The sequence below is a fragment of the Phodopus roborovskii genome, unplaced genomic scaffold, assembly GCF_943737965.1.
Source record: "Phodopus roborovskii unplaced genomic scaffold, PHOROB, whole genome shotgun sequence".
Taxonomy (NCBI): domain Eukaryota; kingdom Metazoa; phylum Chordata; class Mammalia; order Rodentia; family Cricetidae; genus Phodopus; species Phodopus roborovskii.
Genome location: NW_026126567.1, coordinates 15,089,925 through 15,111,530, shown reverse-complemented (window position 1 = coordinate 15,111,530; position 21,606 = coordinate 15,089,925). Strand labels below are relative to the sequence as shown.

Here is a 21,606-nt window from a genome sequence, read left to right as displayed (position 1 = left end):
TATATGTTTTATTTCATTTTGATTGAATATTAGTCGCTGCACACATTTGTAGGATATGTTGTGGGTTTCTAATGCTCGCATACGTCACAAGATCTAACCGGGATAATTAGCACATGTCTCTGTACATGTTTATCATCTCTTTCTTTGTAAGACTTTTCAAAATCTGCTGTTTCTTTGATTCCAAAACCTGCAGTACATTGTTATAAGCTATAGCACGCAGCCCTACTGTGTGACAGGACACTTGGCTTCAATTCTCTCTCCTACTCAGAACAGTCGCGGAGCCCCTCTCTGCCATTTCCCAGCCTCCCCACTGTCCCCAGAGAAAGAGGTAGCAACCCTCTTTCTCTAATTCTATGAGATCACAATGGAGCATTTGAAATAACGAATCCTGTCATTTTCAACGAAGTGTTTGAGCCTGAAGACACTGGGCCCATACCCTGACATAAAAGGACAAATGTTATAAACCGTGCTTTCACACAGCGCTGTCTTTGTGAAGGCATTTTGTTTGTGTGACAGGCCCATGTCTGCTTGCTCTACCTGTGGATTTTAGTCGTGGCTGTCTCATTCCCCTGTACGTCCATCCTGTGTTACTTTGGTTATATGGCCATTGTGGAACAGGTAAAGGTTCGCCTCAAAAAGGGGAAGCCATGGCACCGCCCATTACTTGAGTACTTTACCTTTTCTTCATGAATATATGTGTCCCTTTCCATTGAGGAATCTCAGTCTGACAATAGGTCTTGTTTTGCACACATTTATTTAAATGGTAAAACAATTGTCTTCTATTCTTCAGTTTTTTGTGAGTTGATAATTTTTTGTGAGTTGGTAAATCTCCCACTTCTGAGTCTAGTCCCCTGACTGAGAATTTGACCACGAATTGCTTCCAGAACTAGGTATGATTTGTGGCATTGTCTGCAGTGTGACATAGTTTTCTGTTTTGTTACAGTGTTTTTGGGTGTCACAGATCTCCAAGCCAATCAGGTTGAAACAACAAGCTTGTGTGCTCAGTGGCAAATACATCGCCATGCTACCACCTATAGGATAGTTCTAGAATCTCTTCAGGGTAAGTACACTTTCGTGAAGTACTTGCATGCTCGTTTCTGGGCAAACTGTTGTGGGCAAGTCACATCAGACCAGAGTCCTCTTTTGGAGGCTGCATGTTTAGGGCTCAGAGATGCAGCATGTGACATCAGACCAGCTGACCCTAACTCTTGAACTTCCCTCATCTGCTAAGAAATGTTGCCATATAAGCTCATATAAGTTGTGTGGTGGTGGTGCACGCCTTTAATGCCAGCACTCGGGAGGCAGAGGCAGGTGGATCTTTGTGAAATCAAGGACAGCTTGGTCTACAGGACAGCCTCCAAAGCTACAGAGAAACCCTGTCTTGAAAAACCAAAAAAAAAAAAAAAAAAAAAAAAAAAAAAGGAAAAAGAAATGTACCATAGCATTTATGAGGTATCCACTGAGAATGTGCATGTTCACCCATTAATGCTGTGCACCCAGCAAGTTCTCAGGAACCAAGTAACCAGCAATAGCATCGTTGTCCACTCCAGGGTGACCAGCTTCAAATAGCAAGCTTTCCTGAGTGTTTCTTTGCCTTAGTGGTGAACACATTCTAATTCAGGAGGGCACATCGTGTGTCCATATCACCATGAGCAAGTTGTTCATGTAAAATTCTTTGGAACATGTATGATTTTAAACACTAAAAACCTCTCTTTGTCCTCATTAAAAACGCCAAAGACAACAAGAAGCTGCCCCTCCCCAGATCAGTAGTCACCTCAGCATCAACACTGACACTGTTCCACAAAGGAAGTCAAAATGAGCATTACTATGATGATGCTTCTAGAAAAGTATAAAACCCTGGGGATTACATGAGACAATAGAAAATTACAAATGAAGATTTTCATGTTCCAAACTTGAAAGGAAAGTTACTTAAAAAAAAAAAAAAAAAAAAAAACATGATGTAACCTCTTTTTTTTTTTTTTTTTTTTCCTGAATAAGTGATCTTGGTTTCCCCCATTTATTTAAAAAAAAAAAAAAAAGCAAAGAAAGAAATAGAAAGCAGAAGAAACATTTTGTTTGTTTTTCAGTTAAGACTGGGTTTAGTAGCTCACAGCCTTCTATAATTACACTCAAAATAAAGAAATGCCACTTTTAACTCAATCCATAAAATATAAATATGGTTTAATAGGCTATTGTGACCACTTGGAAACATGTCCCCTATAGATTATGAGCTGCGATAGAAAGAACATTCTAGAACAATTCTTTTGTCAGCTCTAGGCAAGATAATGTCTCCATAGACATTATCCTTGATTCTCTCTGTGTAATAGAGAGAATTACATTGTCTACTTATATCAGAGTAATTTAAAATAGAATAAACTGTGAAGACAAGAAAAACTTTGAAAAATATATAAACCTTGTAGTCATATTTTTATAAAAAACACTTTACCATTTATGTTGATGAAAATTACCTTAACAAATGGAATTAATTCAACTAAGAGGTACTATTTATTCAAGATTTTAGTATATTTTTTAGAGACGCACTGAGATTTTCTTATCAGCATATATGATTAGTGTGTATAACTATTGATCTGATAACTCCAAGCCACAGTGACTTCTGAAGCCAAGGCTTCAATGAGTCAGAATATGTGAATCTTTCACACTCCCACAGAATTATTTCCAGGCTACCAGAAATCTTTCAGACTGAATGGCTATAGTTGTAAGAATGTACAGAAGTGTTTCTTTTACTTGCCATCAGCGTTTGTAGCTGAGGGACTTAAAAGCTGAACTAACTTAATTGCCTCTCACTCAATGGCATTTATCAGCAACAGATTTCAATTGAGGGCTGCAGAAAAGACTACTTGGTGAATGTGGGCATAGCTGGAGGGAATGCATGTCTGATATTTTAGCTGATAGAATTGAATTCAAAGGATTGGATTTCTTCTTTAGAGTGGGGAAGGATGGGATGGAGCACCTTCATGTTACAGAGAAATGTGATTGCTGCTCTGGCTCATTGTCTGTGAAGGACTTATGGGGAGATGCCCATCATTCCAGTGGGAGGATGGATTACAAGTTTTGAACATGTAATATATTTTACTGGTTACATATATTGCTTCTGCAGAACTTTCTCTCCCTCTGCCCCAGCCAGAGGAGTTAGCAGGGAGAAATGGGACCTGATTCCTCCTGCGTTCTGTGGTAGGACTACTTATTGCTGAATACCCCAGTCACATTTCTAGTGTTGAAAGAGTACATTTAATTTTCCCTCATATATTCTCCATGGCCGATCACCTACATCTTTATTCTGATGTGACATCAGTAGAGTTGTCTCTGTTGGAACCTCAGATCCTTGTTAGATTCATTCTCCAAGCTTATCCAAAATCACCTCACTGGTAACTATTAACTGTGACAATTACCCACACATTTCCAAGGATCTGTAAGCAAACTACCCAGGCTGCACCATTCAAACTTGTTTATTCCTTTTACAGAAATGTAATAAGTAAAGTGGGGTAAGGCAAAGGCCAGTTTCTTGGCTTCCGCATTGAGAGGATCGGATGAGTCTGGCTTCAGGCACATCTAGATCAGGTGTTTGAACATCTTATTCTTGGGGTGGAGCCTTGCTCCCTCCAGGCCTACTTTGCTTTCTCAGCCAGGCTCTGTGAGCGGGCCCCTGTAGCATCCAGAGTCTCATCCTGCCAGTTTCTAGCTTCACAGGCATGGCAAAAGAAAACTTCCTTTCTCACTGTTCCCAGGGGAGTCCACAAATGGAGTCATGCTGGTCTGGTTTGATCACATGCCCTTAAGTCTGTCCCTGAGTGCACAGGTGGAATAAACAGACTGGCTGGACCGGGTTGCTTTCCCCTGACAGTGTCTGGTGGCAATGGCCAGGAGTAGCAGGGTGGTATTTAATGCTGTCCAGATTAGAAGTCTGAAGAGGGGAAGGGATGGATCCCAAGAGAGAAGATGCCATTCAAGGCTGGCAAACACAATACATCTGCTTGTGTAAACATTATGATATTTTTATGGCTAGGATGGGTGTGGGGAGAGGATCACCAGAAGGACAAGGTGTCTCTGGGGAAAGACTGAAATGAAACTTCAGTTATCCATTTGCCAAGCTTTGGTTAATTCTGGTACAGAGCAAAGTGAGAGACATCTAGTTGCTAACTCAGACCCCTTAGTAAGAACCCACACTACGTCCACAGTTGCTCACCCTTTCTGTCTGTTTTCCAGCGGATGCAGCCTCTAAGGTTGGAGGCAGCATTTCTCAAAGAGTTCCTACCACAAAGGCCTACATATGGTCTCCTCGCTAATTCGTATAACTTGGTGAATTTCTGTAGACTGCTTAGGAAAGAGTTCAAAGGGTGCACCCACCCCCTTCTCCTCCTTTTAGGCGCTCAGATGTTGACTTTGTAGTCTGTTATCTGGGGAAGAGGATTACAGTAATCTACCTTACCAAAGACCAAGGTTCAAAAGGAATGCACATAAAGCGTACTTCAAAATCAAACTGTCAGACACAGGCACGGTGACTGGAGGTCAGATTATTTGAGACACCCAGGGACAGAAACTATTTATGTCCAACATTCTCACAAGATCCTTGTCCAGAGCCTGAATAGCCTCTGCATGTGGCTCTCAGCAGCCACTCTAGGCATTTTGGTGGTGAGTTGGAGGAGTCAAGACGGTGACATCATTACCAACATGATAACAATCCGGAGAATTTAGATTACCTTGCTTCTTAGAAATAAACACACAAAGAATGAACATTTTATCCTGTTCCAAAAAAGAGTAAACTAAATTAACTTTCTACTTTGGGTAGAGAGATTGAAAGGATTAGTCATCATCCAATCGGTTTAGATTTTGTTTTCCTTTAAGGCAAAGCCATTAGACTTGAATGGCACATGCCAAAAGCAACATGTGTACATCCCAACTCATGGAACCCCTCTTTGTTAGTGTTGGGAGTCAAACTAACACTATTTGGCATTAATTTTAATGTTCCCATTCCAATTTTCCATAGCTTTATAGATTTATTATATTTTTGCAATGAAGCTCATTAATATTCTATTTTCAAGGGCCTTTAAAGTACACCAGTATTCTTGATAAGTAGGAAATGGCAGAAATCGAGAATCCCTGGGAAACTTTTGTGGCCATAGATCTTTATACTCCATGCATAGAATTTATAAAATGCTTGTATTATGGGAAGCTTATAGGACCTGCAGGCAGTTGTGAAGAGTCCTAGGGAGTCAGAACGAAGCAATTACTTGGGGTTTCTGAGCCTTGGAACCACAGGGTGAACTTAAATATGAGGAAAGCCAAGCACCATATTTAGTAAGTATGTTTATTTCTCAGTAAAATATAATCTTATGCAATGGTATTTTTTTTAATTTAGTGTTATTATCACAGAAGGAGACTGTGTGGAGGTCAGAGGACAGCTTTGGGGTATTGGTCCTCTCCTTCCAACTTTAAATGACTTCTAGGGATCAAACTCAAGTCAGCAGGTGTGCTGGGCGAGCATTTTTTTCAGTTGAGCCATCTTGCTGGCCTAGTAACAATGCTTTTCACTTCATCATTACATGTGATATATAAGAAATAACTAAGGTAGATATACTTAATTGTGAACAAATATATTTGACTTTTTTTTTTGTGATGCTGAGGATCAACCCCAAAGCCACACACACACACACACACACACACACACACACACACACACTAGAGAAGCTCTGAGCTACACTCTCAGCCCAGTGTGAATATATTAGTAAATATTACTTTATAAAGTTACTTCTGAAATTCTTTAATATTCACAATATACAAAAAGAAATTTCAAATGTCATTTATCAAATGACTTTAATTTAAAGGTCAAGATTTTTCCATAGTCAAAATTCAAAATAATGTTTATTATAATACATAAATATTGATGCAGATAAAAACATTTAAGGTCAAAATTTATCTAGAAGTCATACTTTCTAAAAGACAAGTTCTTTGATGTTTCCACTTAATAGTTAATTCAACTATTTTTGTATTTTGTATATGTTGTTTTAAAAAAATAAGCTTCTGAAGTGATATATTTGGAGAAGTAGATGGCTCTTATTAACCATTAAACAAAAATATGTAGCAAATTGAATCCATGAAGCCTTTGACAGCAGTTTCTAAATTCCAAGCAAGAAGCAGTTCAAGACTTTGATTATACATACGCAACTTGAGTTGAAGAGATGGCTCAGCACATAAGAATATTCGCTGCTCTTGCAGAGGAACGGAGCTAGTTCCCAGAATACTGGTTGCAGGGCTCATAACTCCTTGTAACTCCAGCCCTTAAGATCCAATACCTTCTTCTTGCCTCTTTCAAGCATTGCTCTCCCACAGATATCTGTACTTACAGATGCATTTTAAAAAATCTTTAGGAAAAAACAAAGAAATGATTTATGGAATGGAATCTAGAATTAATCCCAAGGGAAGATTTTAGAGGCACATCTGATTTGTATATTTGGTGGCAGGGGTCACAGCAAGTGTGGAGGACATTTTGTGGGGGCTGGGTCCATTCTCCTACCATGTGGATTCTGAGGCTCAAAACTCAAGTCTTGGACTTGGTGGTAAACTCCACTGGGCCATCTTGCTGGCCCCTAGAGGGAAGTTTTAATAAGTTTTCTTTTTGTGGTAATACTGACATTTCCTTCTAGTCTGTCATCTGTTATGGTGAAAAATGAATGTTATGACTACTTCTGAAACTTTTCAGTAATTTAAAACCAACAAAAGCCAGCATGGACTTATGAGGACCCCTTACCAGCACTACACAACTCTCAGACTGTTCATTTTGGAGAATTGAGTCTTTAACTTGCATTGTTTTATGATGTAGTAGTAGACAGTAAAGTGATTCCTTCTGAATACAGAGTTCGAACTCAAATTTCAGTTCTGTGCCTGAGCTAGGGACTGTAAGTAACTTGTTAGTATTTCTTGTCTTTAAATTGAGGATAGTTACAATAGCATAAGAATAGAATGGAGTAATACACATAAAAATCTTTATGCTAGCTCTTGGCACATGGTAATCATTCATTAAATATTTTTGGCCGTTGTCATCTGTGGTGGTGGTTATTACTGAAGAGCCATCATGGAACCTGGAATAAAATAGGCTGTCAATAAATAATGAATGTAATTAATCCAAATCTTCTGGCTCCAGATCCCAGGACCAGCACTAATTCTTCCAGAGAAGTATAGCAATTTTACTGTGGATATGGGAAGAGAGAAGGAAGGGGCCAGTAGTTACTCTTCCACCGTTCTTTGTGCCCCCAGCATGGTGAGGACAGATGTGATGATGTGCAGCTGGTGTATGTAGCACAACTCCTTGGTAGAACTGAAAGGACCTGATTATCAGTAACTTGGAGACAATACTCCTGTCTCTGTGCTCTTAAACCACTTAAACACCATGTCCGTGCTGAAAGAATAGGAGGGGTTGGTTTCATAGCGCAGTCAGGGAGTTTAGAAAGGGCACACTAAGCTTGCTGAATCTCCTTCATGGTAGACATGACAAGTTAGGCACGACACAGGTGTCAGCTGAAAATCAAGACTGGAGACGGGGGATGTTGCCTAGGGAATACTATGTTCCCTGAGCTTGCACAAGACCCAGGGTTCAATCCTTCGCACCCCATACAACTGGGCATGGTTGCACACATCTGTCAATCCCAGCATTCCCAAGGTAGACGAAAAAGGATCAGAAATTCAAAGTTGCTTTTAGCTACAGAATAAGTTCCAGGTCAGGCTAAGTTTGGGGTCTGGGTAAGGTGTAATGAGAGCGGAGGAAGAGTCTTCAGTGGGAGCTAGGTGGAAAAAGAGAGGGTGATTAATTACATGTGCTATGAAACCAAAAGGAGGTCTATTTGAGGAGATGAAGGGGGCCACAAGGAGGAAGACAGGGAAGGACAGTGGGGAAGGGAAATGGTCTAAAACAAAGTATACTAACACATACGCATGAAAATGCTGTGATGAAATCCATCATTAACATATTAATTTTAAAAAAGGCAAGAGCGACAGAGAATCAACTGGGCTCTCTGGGACTCCTACATGGTCCTGGTAATTCCCTCAAGCTTGTATGCTTGTTTGAGAACACATTCCAGTTACAGTGTCTTAGATGATGCTGAGTTGTAAGGAGTTAAAGATCTGTCCTTCTATGACAATGTGTCTCTATGTTCTGATGATTCAAGAAGAATGAAGAGTTTATTGCAACAGATGAGTTAAGATTCATGCATATAAATATGCGCAATAATAGTTCCTTTAACAAAAGCTTGAACTTGGCAATTTTTAAAATGATAAGCCTTATTTGTTTTTCATATTAAATGTGGTGTTTAGCAGATAAAAATACAGTGGCCATATAATATCTCTACCTGGAGATACAACACTGCAAATGAACATAAATGCTGGGGCTGCACACTGGAGACTATTCCTATTATATGTTTTAGAAGCTAATAATTGACATAATTGACTGTTTCCTTTTCTTAGTCATATATGTATGTTTTGTTTTGCTTTACTTGTAGACACACAAACACAAGAATCCACCTTGGGAGGAGGTGTAAATAGGCATTGCTTCTATGGACTTCAGCCAGAATCAGAATATAAAATCAGTGTTTACACAAAGCTCCAGGAGATTGAGGGACCAAGTGTGAGCATCATGCAAAGAACACGTAAGTCAGAACTCTTTTCCCGATTCCCCCTCATTATGAGCAAATGACACATTGACATGGATCCACATCTTCACTCTGTCTAGAAAAGTAATAACTATAGCTGCCTAGGAGTATGGGCAATACATTTTTTGTCTTTTGTGCGCCCCCAAGTCTTTGCAATGTTCCTATACTGTCATCACTGTGTTTTCATTTCCATTCTCTATATGTTGCACAAGAGACCACAAGGCCATCTGATGGCAAAAGGCTTGAAACAATGATGTACATTATGATCCAAATGCATAAGAAGCATTCATGGTATGTGGTGTGTGAAACTGAGTTGGAGGACAATACCATCTTACCACAGCAATGCGGGCAGGCTCAGAGCCAACATGTTCCAACTGGCTGACCCTGGAGTTATTTTCTCCTTAACAGACCCTTGTGCTGTTTTCAAGCTGGAGTCCAGATCGGATGCATGGAATGGAAAAGCAAAGTATAAAGTTAAAACAAAGTACATTTTACATGTTCCAAGGAATGGAGGGTATCAGACTCTTAGGATGGCTTTTAATCTGAAGTTCCTAACCTGAAGGCCATAGCCGTTACAATGGATAGAACAGATTTAATAGTAGCAGGTTGAGGGCAGTGGTGTTTGTATACTTAACTCAGTATCCCTAGTTGAAACTCAGATTCCTGAGGATGAGCATCTGAACAGGTGTGTGTGTGTGTGTGTGTGTGTGTGTGTGTGTGTGTGTGTGTGTGTGTGTGTGCGCGCGCGCGCCTGGGGGAGGGTGATGCGATTTCCTTCCATTTCTGCATGACATTTTGAAAGAACTACCACCTTGTATAGATTGTCCAGTCTCCAGTACCACAAAGAAAAAAATCACAATCAACACATTCCCTTAAAACACACTGGATGAGCTGATGTGAAATAGTTCATGCATTTGATTGCAGCACTCAGGAGACAGAGGCAGGGGGATCTCTGTGAGTTCCAGGCTGGCCAGTGCTACACAATATAATAAGTAGAATCATCTAAAATTTTGATACAGAAATTTTATATCACAATAAGTGTATTTGATATTTATACATGTGTTTTGACGTAATTTATATCTCATAAAATCTAAGAGCCATTTTGTGTGGCAACTCAGTTGTTTTGAATACATTGGAAGAGTCACATAGACATCACTACCATTCCATCTTAAAGCATTTTCACCAACTCAAAGAAATCTCATCTACACTCCCCTTTCCGTCCATATGTAACCCCATGTAATGCCCCTTATTTTCTATTTTCCTGGACACTTTATGTGAATAAAAATATGTAACAGACAACCCTTTCTATCTGCCACAGTTTGATAAGCATACCTTTGAACTTTGCCAAGGCTGTAAAATGTATCTGGTGTTTTCCTCTTATTTTTTTTTTTTTTTCAATTAGAATTTAGTTTTGTGAATGTGCATCATATAATTTTTGAATTTAGCAGGTCTTCGGGATTCAAGCATGTATTATTGGATTTTATTGGGCTACTTCCTACTAACATGGTCTTGGGTAGTTCAACATCTCTGAGATTCTTTTCACTCTTCAATAAAATTAAATGCGTATTTTCTTACCAGCAATGTTGGCAGGAAAAATTCAACATCTCTGAACATCTGTTGAGCTTTCAACTTGTGTTTTATTGGATACATACTTTTGTCTTCTATTTTATCTTCTTGGAAGTCACAACTTGTAGCCAAAGAGCTAGATCTCACTAGCATGTATTTTCTCTGGACCTTTACTTAAAATTTTTTAAAAGTATATTTTGAAAACTTTGGACAACTTTTAAATGTAGTCTATGTATCCTCCTGGTGTCAATCTTCTGGAAACTGTTAATTGCTGTATTATTGGGTTTATAGGCTAAATTCTTTGATCATGATTACTATTTGTCTGACTGTTGAAAACAGTTGAGTTTGTGACCTCTGGTCTACTTTAGTATTCCCTAACCTTACTCTCAACAACTGTTAGGTACCAGCCCAGGGTTACTCCAGTTGGGATCTCTTAGTTTGATATAAATAGTTCCTTGATGTGGAAGACATCTGTCTTCTTGTAGCTTCCATCCATTGGCTCTAGTTCAACTTTCTGAAGCAATGTAGAACTGACTGTCTGCTTTATGGCAGCACCCCCCCCATATGGTTGAAGATAGGGACCATCTGTGTGCCATGTATCAAGTATGAACACGTGGCACCAGGGTGTGTGTGCTCTTCATACCCAAGAGTTTCTTTGGTCAGATGCTGTGCTCAAACAAACGTCCCTTGATTTGATTCTGGGTTTGGTGAAGCTGTGGTTATGTCTCAATCTTCTATAACAAATAAAGTGCTTAATTTTGTAATCTTAGTTTTAATGTTAAAAGTTCTCCCTTTTTCTTTTCTTTCTCCATTTTAGTTTTAGAATTCTCAAAAATCAACAAAAAGCTTTAAAAATAAGTCATTCGTGTATCCATATCAGAACAGCAACAACACATAGAGTATGTCTTCCCTCATTCTTTCTTCTAGAAAGACATATTTCTACCACTGTGATTTCTTCTACCAAAAGCTTTTTATTTTACCCACAATTGAGATCCTACCATGGTGTCCTCTGACTTGCTTTGTTTCACATAATAATGAGTTCATGGACTCTTTTCTTTATAAGTAATATACAGTTATCACATTCTTTCATATTGACTCATGCCACTTAGATAATTTTATTGAATCCCAGATTAGGAGAGAATACAAAAGTCATCTCTTCTAATGAAGGAATTCTCTTTATAATATCTGTCAGAGTTTGAACTCTTCCAGCTGTTGGCCACTTGAAGCTGGACTTCTCTTTTGTGACTGGCCATTATTAATTGAAGGACTTCCCAAATATTAAACCAGGATAGTAATATTTTTCTGTTTTTTTTTCCCCTAAATCTTCAGTGTTATAATCAGGCCATGTTCTTTCTAACTGTCTCCAGGCCATCTTCGCGATGCAGGTTGAAAACATCTGAACACACTAATAATTTATTCTTTGCTCTCAGAACTGAGAGACTTTCCAGATGTACATGGAACAGAATAGAGAGTGAATCGCATTTCATTAGTAACTGGTATCCTTGGGGACACAGGGTGGGAAGGGTTAGGGGTGTCAGGAACCAAGGATTGATGGTCAGTGAATAAGCAGAATGGAAATGAACCTCACCGTGATGTGAAAACAGCCAGACCCTACATCTCCAACGAAAGTGAGGGTCTCTGCCCTAAATCAACCTCAGAAACACTTTGTAGATGGCAGTTTGATTACATCGATTCCTGCTGGGCAGACTGAATGGGGGCAAGATGGCATTACAAGCCTTTGGTGTAGAATAAAAGGATGGATAAACCAGTTTTCACAGGCTGTGACTAGTTTATAGCCGTCATTAATTTCTCAAAGAAGCCAGTTGCCAACATCACCGATAACCTTGAATAAAGATTTACTATATCCCTTCTGTCTGTTCCCTACAATGAGATCATTCTTTGTCCTTTTTCTGCACAGAATCGCTTCCCACTGAACCACCAACTTTCCCTCCAACCATTCCACCAGCAAAGGAAGGTAAGAGAACAGTAGTGACACTGTGAAAGATTTCTCTTGCTTCTGTTTGTTGCTGGAGAGATGGCTCAGCGGTAAAGAGCACATACTGCTTTTGCACAGGACCTGAGGTTGGTTCTCAGCACCTACACCAAGCAACCTATAACCCCGTATCTCCAGCTCCAGGGTGATCCAAAGCTCCTGGTTTCCTTCAGTGTTGCGCTCACGTATGCAAACTCACATGTACAAATACACATAATTAAAAAAACAACAAAAATAAAAATTTTAGAAGAAAACTGAGACATTAATAGAAAGTATTGTCCTACTTAATCTTTTTTTGTAACATGCATACATGTTTATCGAACCGTGACAACTTAAAAATCCACTTAATAATAAATTGTATTCACAGAATGGATTTTTCTTACAGAATCATTTAATGTTGATCTCATTGAAAAATAAATCTCAGAATAAAGAATGTTTACCAAGGGAGAATAGTTATATACTTACTTAGTGTACATGAAAAGCTAGTATGTAATTTTGAGTTCAAGGGGAATGGTCTCCAATTTACCCCCCCCCCCAAGTGCATCTCCAGGCTCCATTCTCATCTTAGCAGCTGGAGCTGCCAAGGTAACTATTTAAGACTCTAAATAATGTAGTGGTCATTACTTTTTTATCCCATTAGCAAGCATTTATTAGCTATACTATTAATTTTCAAAATTCTTATGTTAGGCATGAGGAATACCATGATAGTATAGGCTTACTTTCAGTATTGTAAGAGAAATACACACTAATGCAAATAATAAAGTCAATGGTTTGAGTTATAAAAGAGGAATTGAATTATGATAGCCCGGGAGTGAGAATAATTAATGCTGAAGTTGGTTAGTGACTGATACTGGGATAAATTTCATCTCTGAACAAGCTTGAGAGATAAATAACAGAATAAATATTTCTCAGTGTCATAGAGTGACCGAAGTCCATAATGTGTTTGGGGGACCACCAAAGCTTTAGTGAGACTCACAGAAGAGGGTCCAGATAGAGTTGTTAAGGGAATTGTGTGCCAACAACAAAGTTATGATGTACAAATTGTTCACTTAAGGGAAGTGTGACCTAATAAAATCTCTGCTTAGGAAAGGTAACTTTGGGCCAGGGAGATGACTCTGGTGGTAAAGTTCTCACTGCATAAGTCTGGAAGACCTGAGTTTGGACCCTAGCACCAACATAAAAGCTGAGTAAGATATACATAACCTTGGGCAGATTGTTGGAGCTTGGGGCCCAGACAGTCTAACAAAAATGACATGCTTAAGCTCCAGATTCAGTGAAATACTCTGCAGCTGGAAAGTCATTGAAGAAAATGCCCAGCATCAACCTCAGGCGTATACATACACATATGCGTGCATACACATACACATGCAGGAACACATGTATACACAAGTATTATGGTTCATAGTATTCACAGCTGGGTAAAAATGTTGATGTTTTTCCTCTGATGCAGCTTACATAGTCATCAGGAAGGAAGCTTCCTGGCAGTGTAAATATGACTTCTCCATGCCCTCTGGCCAAACTATGTGGCGTCTTCAGCAATAGTCTCTTACCACCAAGTTCTGGTGGGCAGCCCAAGTGCAATGGGAATAGCCTGCATTGTTTTGGAGATTTGTAGAACACCTTTGACAATAACTTGAGGAAAGGTATCCCACACCTTTTACTGGACTTCTTATTTGAAAACCTATAGTATAGGTCTTTTTTAAATTATTATTAGTATCAAAGTCATACTGAATATTTATTAGGCAAGTATTTAAGATTAGAAAAAAGGCTTAAACAAGAAAATTAAAAACACAGTCTCATATATCCTAAATGTAGTTTCTTCAAGCATGTTGATGAATTTTCTTTTATTCTTAGCCAATGTTTCATTAATAAAATTTAAAATAATTTTGGCTTTCATTTCGAAGATAAAACTTACTGTTTATTTCATCTTTGCTTGGAAATGGAAGACATGATTCCCTTTCCTGATTATAATTAAAAGACCTGTAATCTTTTTCAACTTTCGAGTCAGACCATGAGTCTATCAAATCGTGTAAGTCACAGATCCTCACTGTCTCTGAGTGTGGTGTCACTTGAAGAAAATTTATCTTAACCTCATGGACAACTGCCTTGAGTGAAGTTGCTACAATAGTAGCCAGGGTGTTGCTTCTAAGAAAGGAGAAAGGCAAATTATCTCATAGAGAATTTGTATGCACCTGAACTAAGATGAAAAAATTGAGCTTACAGAAGAGCAAATTGCAGACTTCCTTATAAAACATAGTTATACTCAACAATGACCCACACTAACAGAGAGAAATAAGACTGGATCACGAGAAACAGCTCAAAGAGGACTTTGAAAAGGGGCTCTCAATGGAGAAGGGTTTTGGTTGTATTATTGTCTGCCCTAACTACTGATGATGGCTGCCTTCTTCTGGTATTATTGCACATTTTTTGTTTTTGACATGTGTCAGTCAATGATAAAAGGACATAGGGAAATTTTTTTTGAGTAATGTAGTAATTAAAGTTTGTGCTTATTCCCAATGAATAGCAGATTTTTTTTTTTTAAAGACAGTGTCTCATGGAGCTTAGGCTGTCATCAAATTTTTCATTAGCCAGAATGACCTTGAACTTGGGAAGCTCATGCCTGTACTTCTCCAATGCCAGATGTGTAGGCATGGGGCACGGTGCTCAGTGCTATGCAGTGCTGGGAAATCAAACTGAAGGTTTTGAGCATGCTGAGTGGGCACCCTACTATTTCATCATGTTTCCAACCCAAATTGTAGTTTATCTGAGTTCACTGTGTCACATGTCTTCCTCCTGAGCTCGACTCCTCTGCTGTTAACTCAGACTCAACAAGCAGATGACAGGGTACACAGTGTGACTGCATAGACTCCTTTCCTATCTATGGTGGTTAGATGGTGCTCGCCGCTTGCTTCTCTCCCTATATCCTTTGCACCTCCATTTCGCCTATTCCTCATTTTCATTCTTTGTGGTGTCTGCTGGATTCATTCTCATCTCTGTTCTCAGTCATAAATGGTCATGAAAGGGAAATACTGGTGACACAGTTTTAGAAACATGGATGGATGATCCTAATAGCTTAAGCTCTTCCTTTTGGAAAGAGCTTTAGTTACCCGACAATTTCTGCTACCTGTCTTCTGGCTTGATAAAGATGGTGTTTTCTCTTACCTCGGACTCAAAACGTTTTCTTGGTCTTCAGTATGTAAGGCTGCCAAGGCAGACCTAGTATTCATGGTGGATGGATCCTGGAGTATCGGAGATGACAATTTCAATAAGATCATCAATTTTCTGTATAGCACTGTGGGAGCGCTGGACAAGATTGGTGCAGATGGGACTCAGGTAAGGTTAACCAGCCAACTGGTACATTATCCTATTCGGTAAGGTTAACCAGTCAGCATTACATTATCCTATGCATTCAGGAGTTATTATCTCTTAGTTTCTTACTTTGACCACCTGTCATGGGATGTAATCAAAGAACTATGAAGAAGGAAGGCTAATCCTTATAGGTGTGTCTAACCTGTTGCTCATGTATACATATATCTAGGATTGTGTTGATGCAGGCAAATTCGTTTGTAGGAGACAGTCTCATATTGCGACATCAAAAGGTTGGACATCCCTCCAAGAGCTATTGAGATTAGCAAATTAAAGATGGTAGGAAGGGCATTGTGGGTGGTATGCATTGTGTATTAAGGCAGAGTATTTCTTTACACATACTATTTTCCCTGCCCTGAAAGGCATGGCAATCTTGAAAAATCAGAGGCCAGGTCACAGTCACACATTTCTAAGGATCACACAGAATATGAACCTATTTCATCCATGCAACATATATCCATAATTTATTTTTCAGAGAAAAATGAAGCAATCAACTCAAAACTATCCCATAGTACCACAGGAGTAGAAGTAACTTGTAGGAAATTAAGGTAGAAAGATTCATGCAGCAATGAGACAGATCACAGATTTTGAAATAGAATGTACTTGACTTCAGCTGTTTGCTTTTGAACTTGACCCTGTGCCTATTTCCTCCTTTGCAGACTGGGTGGAATCATAGTAGTTACTTCATATTTGTATCATAGGAAGCTCTTTATAAAGAATGCAGCCATGGTTCTGTAGCCAATTGTTGCTATAATTTTCTTATCCTGCGAGGTCCCACCGCCACTTCAGCCACAAATAAGCACACAAAGACATATTAATTATTAAATTAATTATTAAACTTTTGGCCAATGGCTAGGGATTCTTACTGGCTAGCTGTCTCTTAATTATTAACCAATTTCTATAAATCTATGTATTTCCTTGTGGTCTCAGCTTACCGGAGAATGCCTGGACCTGTTACTCCTTTGTGTTCTACATGGGGTCCTTTCTCTGCACCACTCCACCTGCCTTTCCCAGAATTCTCCTCATCTCCTAGCCCTGCCTATCTTCTTGCCTCTGTCGGCTATTGGCCAAGCAGTGTTTTATTGATCAACCAATAAAAGAAACATATATATAGAAGGACACCCTCCCCATTAGCCCATCCAGTTACCATATTTAGGAGGTCAATTTTTTTGCTTGTTAAACTGAGTTGTAAGAGTGCTACAACCATTAGAAAGATTTTTTTTTTTAATTCTAGCTCTTAATATGTACCTATAACTTGAAATTCAGTTTGCCTCCAAATTTGATATTTAACCTCTATGAAAATTTAATGGAAGGATTGGGTTAAGGAAGAAATTTAAATGACGGGTGATACTGTGCTACTGTGTCTGACCTTGTGGAAGTCCCTACCTGTGTAAAAGTGGATACACCCTCTATTTCCAGGTGGCAATGGTTCAGTTCACTGATGACCCCAGAACAGAATTCAAACTTGATGCTTACAAAACCAAGGAGACACTTCTTGATGCAATCAGACACATTTCCTACAAAGGAGGAAATACTAAAACAGGTAAGATCCAAACAGACAGCATTGACAAAACAATGCCCAGGGAAAGCTCACAGTGAGACCCAGACAGACAAACACTGACAAAACAAAGTCCAGCCAAAGCTCATTATCATCATAAAAAGCTTCAGGATGACTTTTGTTATGAGGCGTGTTTTTTTCTTTTGGTACTTTCCCTTGCATGGCAGCCTCAGCTCCCAAGACACAATAATGTTTCCTTGATGTTAGGCCGCTGCTCCACCCCGTTTCTGTCTGTGGAAGCATGTGGAGCTGTGGAACGGAACTGTTGATTCCTTGTTTCAGGAAAAGCTATCAAGCACGTTCGCGATACCTTATTCACTGCAGAGTCAGGTACGAGGAGAGGCATCCCGAAGGTTATCGTGGTTATAACCGATGGAAGATCACAAGATGATGTCAATAAAATCTCCAGGGAGATGCAGGCAGATGGTAAGGTTCACGTATACGCACCATCATGGCTACTGAGAACAATACTGGCACCAAGCACACATTCCTATCAGCTTAATTAAATATCCCCTAGTGGATCATATGGATTTTAAAAATTGCTGTATTTACAATTCTTTGGGTCTGCCTGTGATGGGATTAGGTTGGCGGGTGGGTGTGCCTGTGAGGGGGATTAGGATAGCATGTAGGCATGCTTGTTGGGGGTTTTCTTGCTATGGTTAATGGAGGTGGGAGGCCCATACTGCTCAGGGGCAGTGCCGTCTCATGGACTGAGCCTTGACCCGGAAGATGAGAGAGTGCGCTGGGCATTAGCATGTGTGCATAATGATGGATGCAATGTGACCAGTTCCCTCAGACTGCTTTGCTCTAACATCCCTGCTGTGATGGACCGTGACCCCTTCTCCCTTAAATGGCTGTCATCAGGAAATCTTGTCACAGGAAAGATGATATGCTTAGCAACAGTACTTAATACTTCAGCACCAGTTTTCACATAGTGACTTGAGTTTCTGCTAGACCTTAAGCTGTATCTCTGAAGGGGGAAAAACACAAACAAACCATTACGGCTTAAATAGCACCTCATGCTACAGATGTCAGAATAACTGTTAAAAATGCACAACTATAAATATATTATCAAATGGGAACCATTCTGGCTTATTCACCAACTGGGGCTTTCGCTTTGTTGAGTTTTTGTTTGTTTTAATGGAAAATTTCTTGAGGGGATAATGAAGTAGTTTTCATGTAAGGAAATATGCACATGAAGAATTCTGGTGAATGGTAAGAAACAAATTAGCCACTCCTCCTGGGCTTCCTACACGAGCACAATTTAAACATCTGGGCATCTAGCATCTTGCATTGTCTGTATTTGGTGAAGCTTTAAGTAATCAAAAGTCTGCCATGTGTCGCTCACAGGTTACAACATCTTTGCCATCGGTGTGGCTGATGCTGACTACTCGGAGTTGGTTCGGATTGGCAGCAAACCTAGCTCACGGCATGTCTTCTTTGTGGATGACTTTGATGCCTTCAAGAAAATTGAAGATGAATTAATTACTTTTGTCTGTGAAACCGCATCAGCAAGTTAGTTCTTTTGAATCTGTATTCCTGGGTGTTATTTGAAATCTGAAATATCTAATACTGGCTAAATAGGGAGTCCCATCTAGGGCTGAGGAAGGACTGTTGACTCCCAGGGCTATTTATCATGGTGTTAAGTCACATATGGGCTTCAGCATATGATGTAAACGTATTCATTCCCTGTGTCCTCAGCAATGAAACCATGTATTTGGAAGATACAGGAACTAAGCTTTTACATTGCTTGCTTTGTTTTTCAGCCTGTCCAGTGGTGCACAAGGATGGAATTGATCTTGCAGGTATGCATTGTCACATTTTTTACCTTTTTTTTTTATTAAAAATAAAGTTTTTTCATATGATATATTCTGATTAAGGTTTCCATTCCTCAACTTCTCTGAGATCCCCTTCTACCCTCCCATGTGATAGCCACACTATTTCCCACACTGTTTCTGTCTCTTGTGAGAAAAAAAGAGGCATCTAAAGAATGGTAATAAAATAAAATCACAAAAACAAACAAACAAGGACAAATAGGGCAAAACAAACAAATATGAGAAAAAGCCAGAGACACAGCACAAGAAACACATATAGATTTAGAGATACACATGATTGCACACACAGGATTCCCATAAAAACAGAAATATATATATATATATATATGTATATGTATATGTATATGTATATGTATATGTATATGTATATGTATATGTATATGTATATGTATACACACACACACACACACACACACACATATATATATATATATATATATATGCGCAAAGGACTTGTAAGGCTTTTAAAAAAAGGCCCAGATATGATAAGACATAAGACAAAGAACCTCCAGCGATGCCACTAGCGATACCACTGAGTTCCTTTTGTGTTTTGGCATCTACTGTTGAGCATGAGGGCCAGTGAGACTCCATTGGAGAAACTGAATTTTTCACTTGGGAGTGGTTATAAATTATAGATAGCTTCTGGGCTAGGGACTGAGGTGTGTGTTCTCCTCTCTCAGTGCTGGGACCCCATCTGGTTAAGACCCATGCAGGCCATGAGCTTGGTGCCACAGTCTCTATGAGTTCATATGTGTGCTAGTCCTGCTGTGTTTAGAAAGCTTTGTTTCCTTGGTGTCCTTCATCCTCTCTGGCTCTTAGAATCTTTCCTTCTCCTTGCCCCTAGGATTCCCTGAGCCCTCCTCAGGGGAGGTATTTGATAGAGATGTCCCATTTAGACTGAGTGTTCTAAGGTCTCTCACCTTCTTCTGTACATTATCTGGCTGTGGGTCTCTGCATTTGTTCCCATCTACTGTAAGAGGAAGCTTCTCTGGTGATGGCTGAGCAAGGCATGGATTTATGAGGATAGCAGAATGTTGATAGGAGTCATTTTATGCTCAGTAGAGCAGCAGTATTTCATTTTCTTCTAGGTCTCTATCTAGTTTCAGGTTCCTAGCAAGCAATGTCCCTAGCAAGCCTTAAATCCAATCATATATTGGCTGGTTACTTCCACAAGCCTTGCAACCCTATTGCACTAACAGATCTTTCAGGCTGGTCATCCCTGTAGCCAAAGGTTTTGTAGCTGGGTTGGAGTTTACCTTTCTTCATTGGCAGCATGCAGAGTATGTTCCAGGACCATGGACACTAGTCCATAGGGGCGAAGGCTCTAGGTAGACACCAGCTCCATGTTCAGTGATTTGTGTAGGTGTTATGTTCAACAATAGGGCGTTTATGTCAGTTTATGGAGAGCAACCAATGGCCTTGGCAATAGTTGGGTAGTTTTGGGGTTTTCTGTGGGGGCACTTTGGCTGCCATCTCAATTAGTTGATATCTATTCCTGATACTGGAAGTTTTATTCAGTTATAAGAGATTTCCAGGTGGGACTCTGTCTCCCCTTAGTGATTTTACTTAGATTACCTTCATACACATATATATTTTTAGGAAACTTCTACTGCACTAAGTTTCAGCATGACTCCTCAAATGATCCTTACTTTTAGCCGTTCCTCTTCATATTCACTCCCTTGCATCCTTCTTCCCTTGTCTTCCGCATTCAATCCCCCCTTTCTGTCCCCCTCCCCATCCATCCAACCATCCTATTTTCCCTTTCAAGATCCATTTTTACTCCATAGTCCCTTGCTCTATATTAACCTCTGTTGTTAGGAGAATTGTAACTTGCTTATTGAACACTTAAGGAGATCAAAGGGATGCAAATAGGAAGGGAAGACGTCAAAGTATCTTTATTTGTAGGTGATATTATTGCATATATAAGGACCTAAAAATTCCAACAGGAAACTCCTGAAGCTGATAAACACTTTTATCAAAGTAGTTAGATACAAAATTAACTCAAAAAAAAATCAGTAGCCTTTCTATAGATAGTGAACAACACCTTGTATGGTAAAAATTTTAAGCCATTGCAAAATGAAATTGAAGAAGATACCAGAAGATGGAATGATCTCCCATGCTCATGCATCAGTAGGATTAATATAGTAAAAATAACCATCCTACCAAAATCAATCCACCATTATCACAACGCTTTAAATAGAAATATTTATTAATGCTTGATTGGGATCCAGCTCCCTGTTTTTAAATATTTAGTAGAAATTTTTAAAAAATTAAGTTCCTGTTTGTTCTTATATCCCTCTCATCCTCTTAGGATTTAAGATGATGGAGATGTTTGGTTTGGTTGAAAAGGACTTTTCTGCAGTGGAAGGAGTGTCTATGGAACCTGGTACCTTCAATTTGTTCCCGTGTTATCAAATCCACAAAGATGCTCTGGTTTCCCAGCCAACCAAGTATGTTTTCCTTGCAACATGCTAAAGTTAATCATATATTTATTAAATCCCAATATAAAAACAATGTCAATTTGTAATTTATGGTAATAGTTTATAGTAAGATTTTCTATGATATTTAGAGCAAATTATATTTATAGCTCTTTATTTAAAAACAACCCTGTGGCTAAAAACGTAGCTG

At 39.2% G+C, this 21,606-nt stretch overlaps 1 protein-coding gene across 1 annotated transcript in view; it reads left to right on the top strand.

The window, feature by feature from the left end:
* Positions 1-21,606, top strand: part of Col14a1 (collagen type XIV alpha 1 chain) — a 163,305-nt gene that overhangs the window by 73,343 nt on the left and 68,356 nt on the right. Inside the window, exons 22-30 of the mRNA XM_051202657.1 lie at positions 944-1,060; positions 8,511-8,657; positions 12,145-12,201; positions 15,413-15,552; positions 17,005-17,128; positions 17,426-17,569; positions 18,494-18,658; positions 18,910-18,948; positions 21,290-21,428. Coding sequence (XP_051058614.1) covers positions 944-1,060; positions 8,511-8,657; positions 12,145-12,201; positions 15,413-15,552; positions 17,005-17,128; positions 17,426-17,569; positions 18,494-18,658; positions 18,910-18,948; positions 21,290-21,428 — 1,072 coding nt within the window. The remainder of the gene's footprint in view (positions 1-943; positions 1,061-8,510; positions 8,658-12,144; positions 12,202-15,412; positions 15,553-17,004; positions 17,129-17,425; positions 17,570-18,493; positions 18,659-18,909; positions 18,949-21,289; positions 21,429-21,606) is intronic.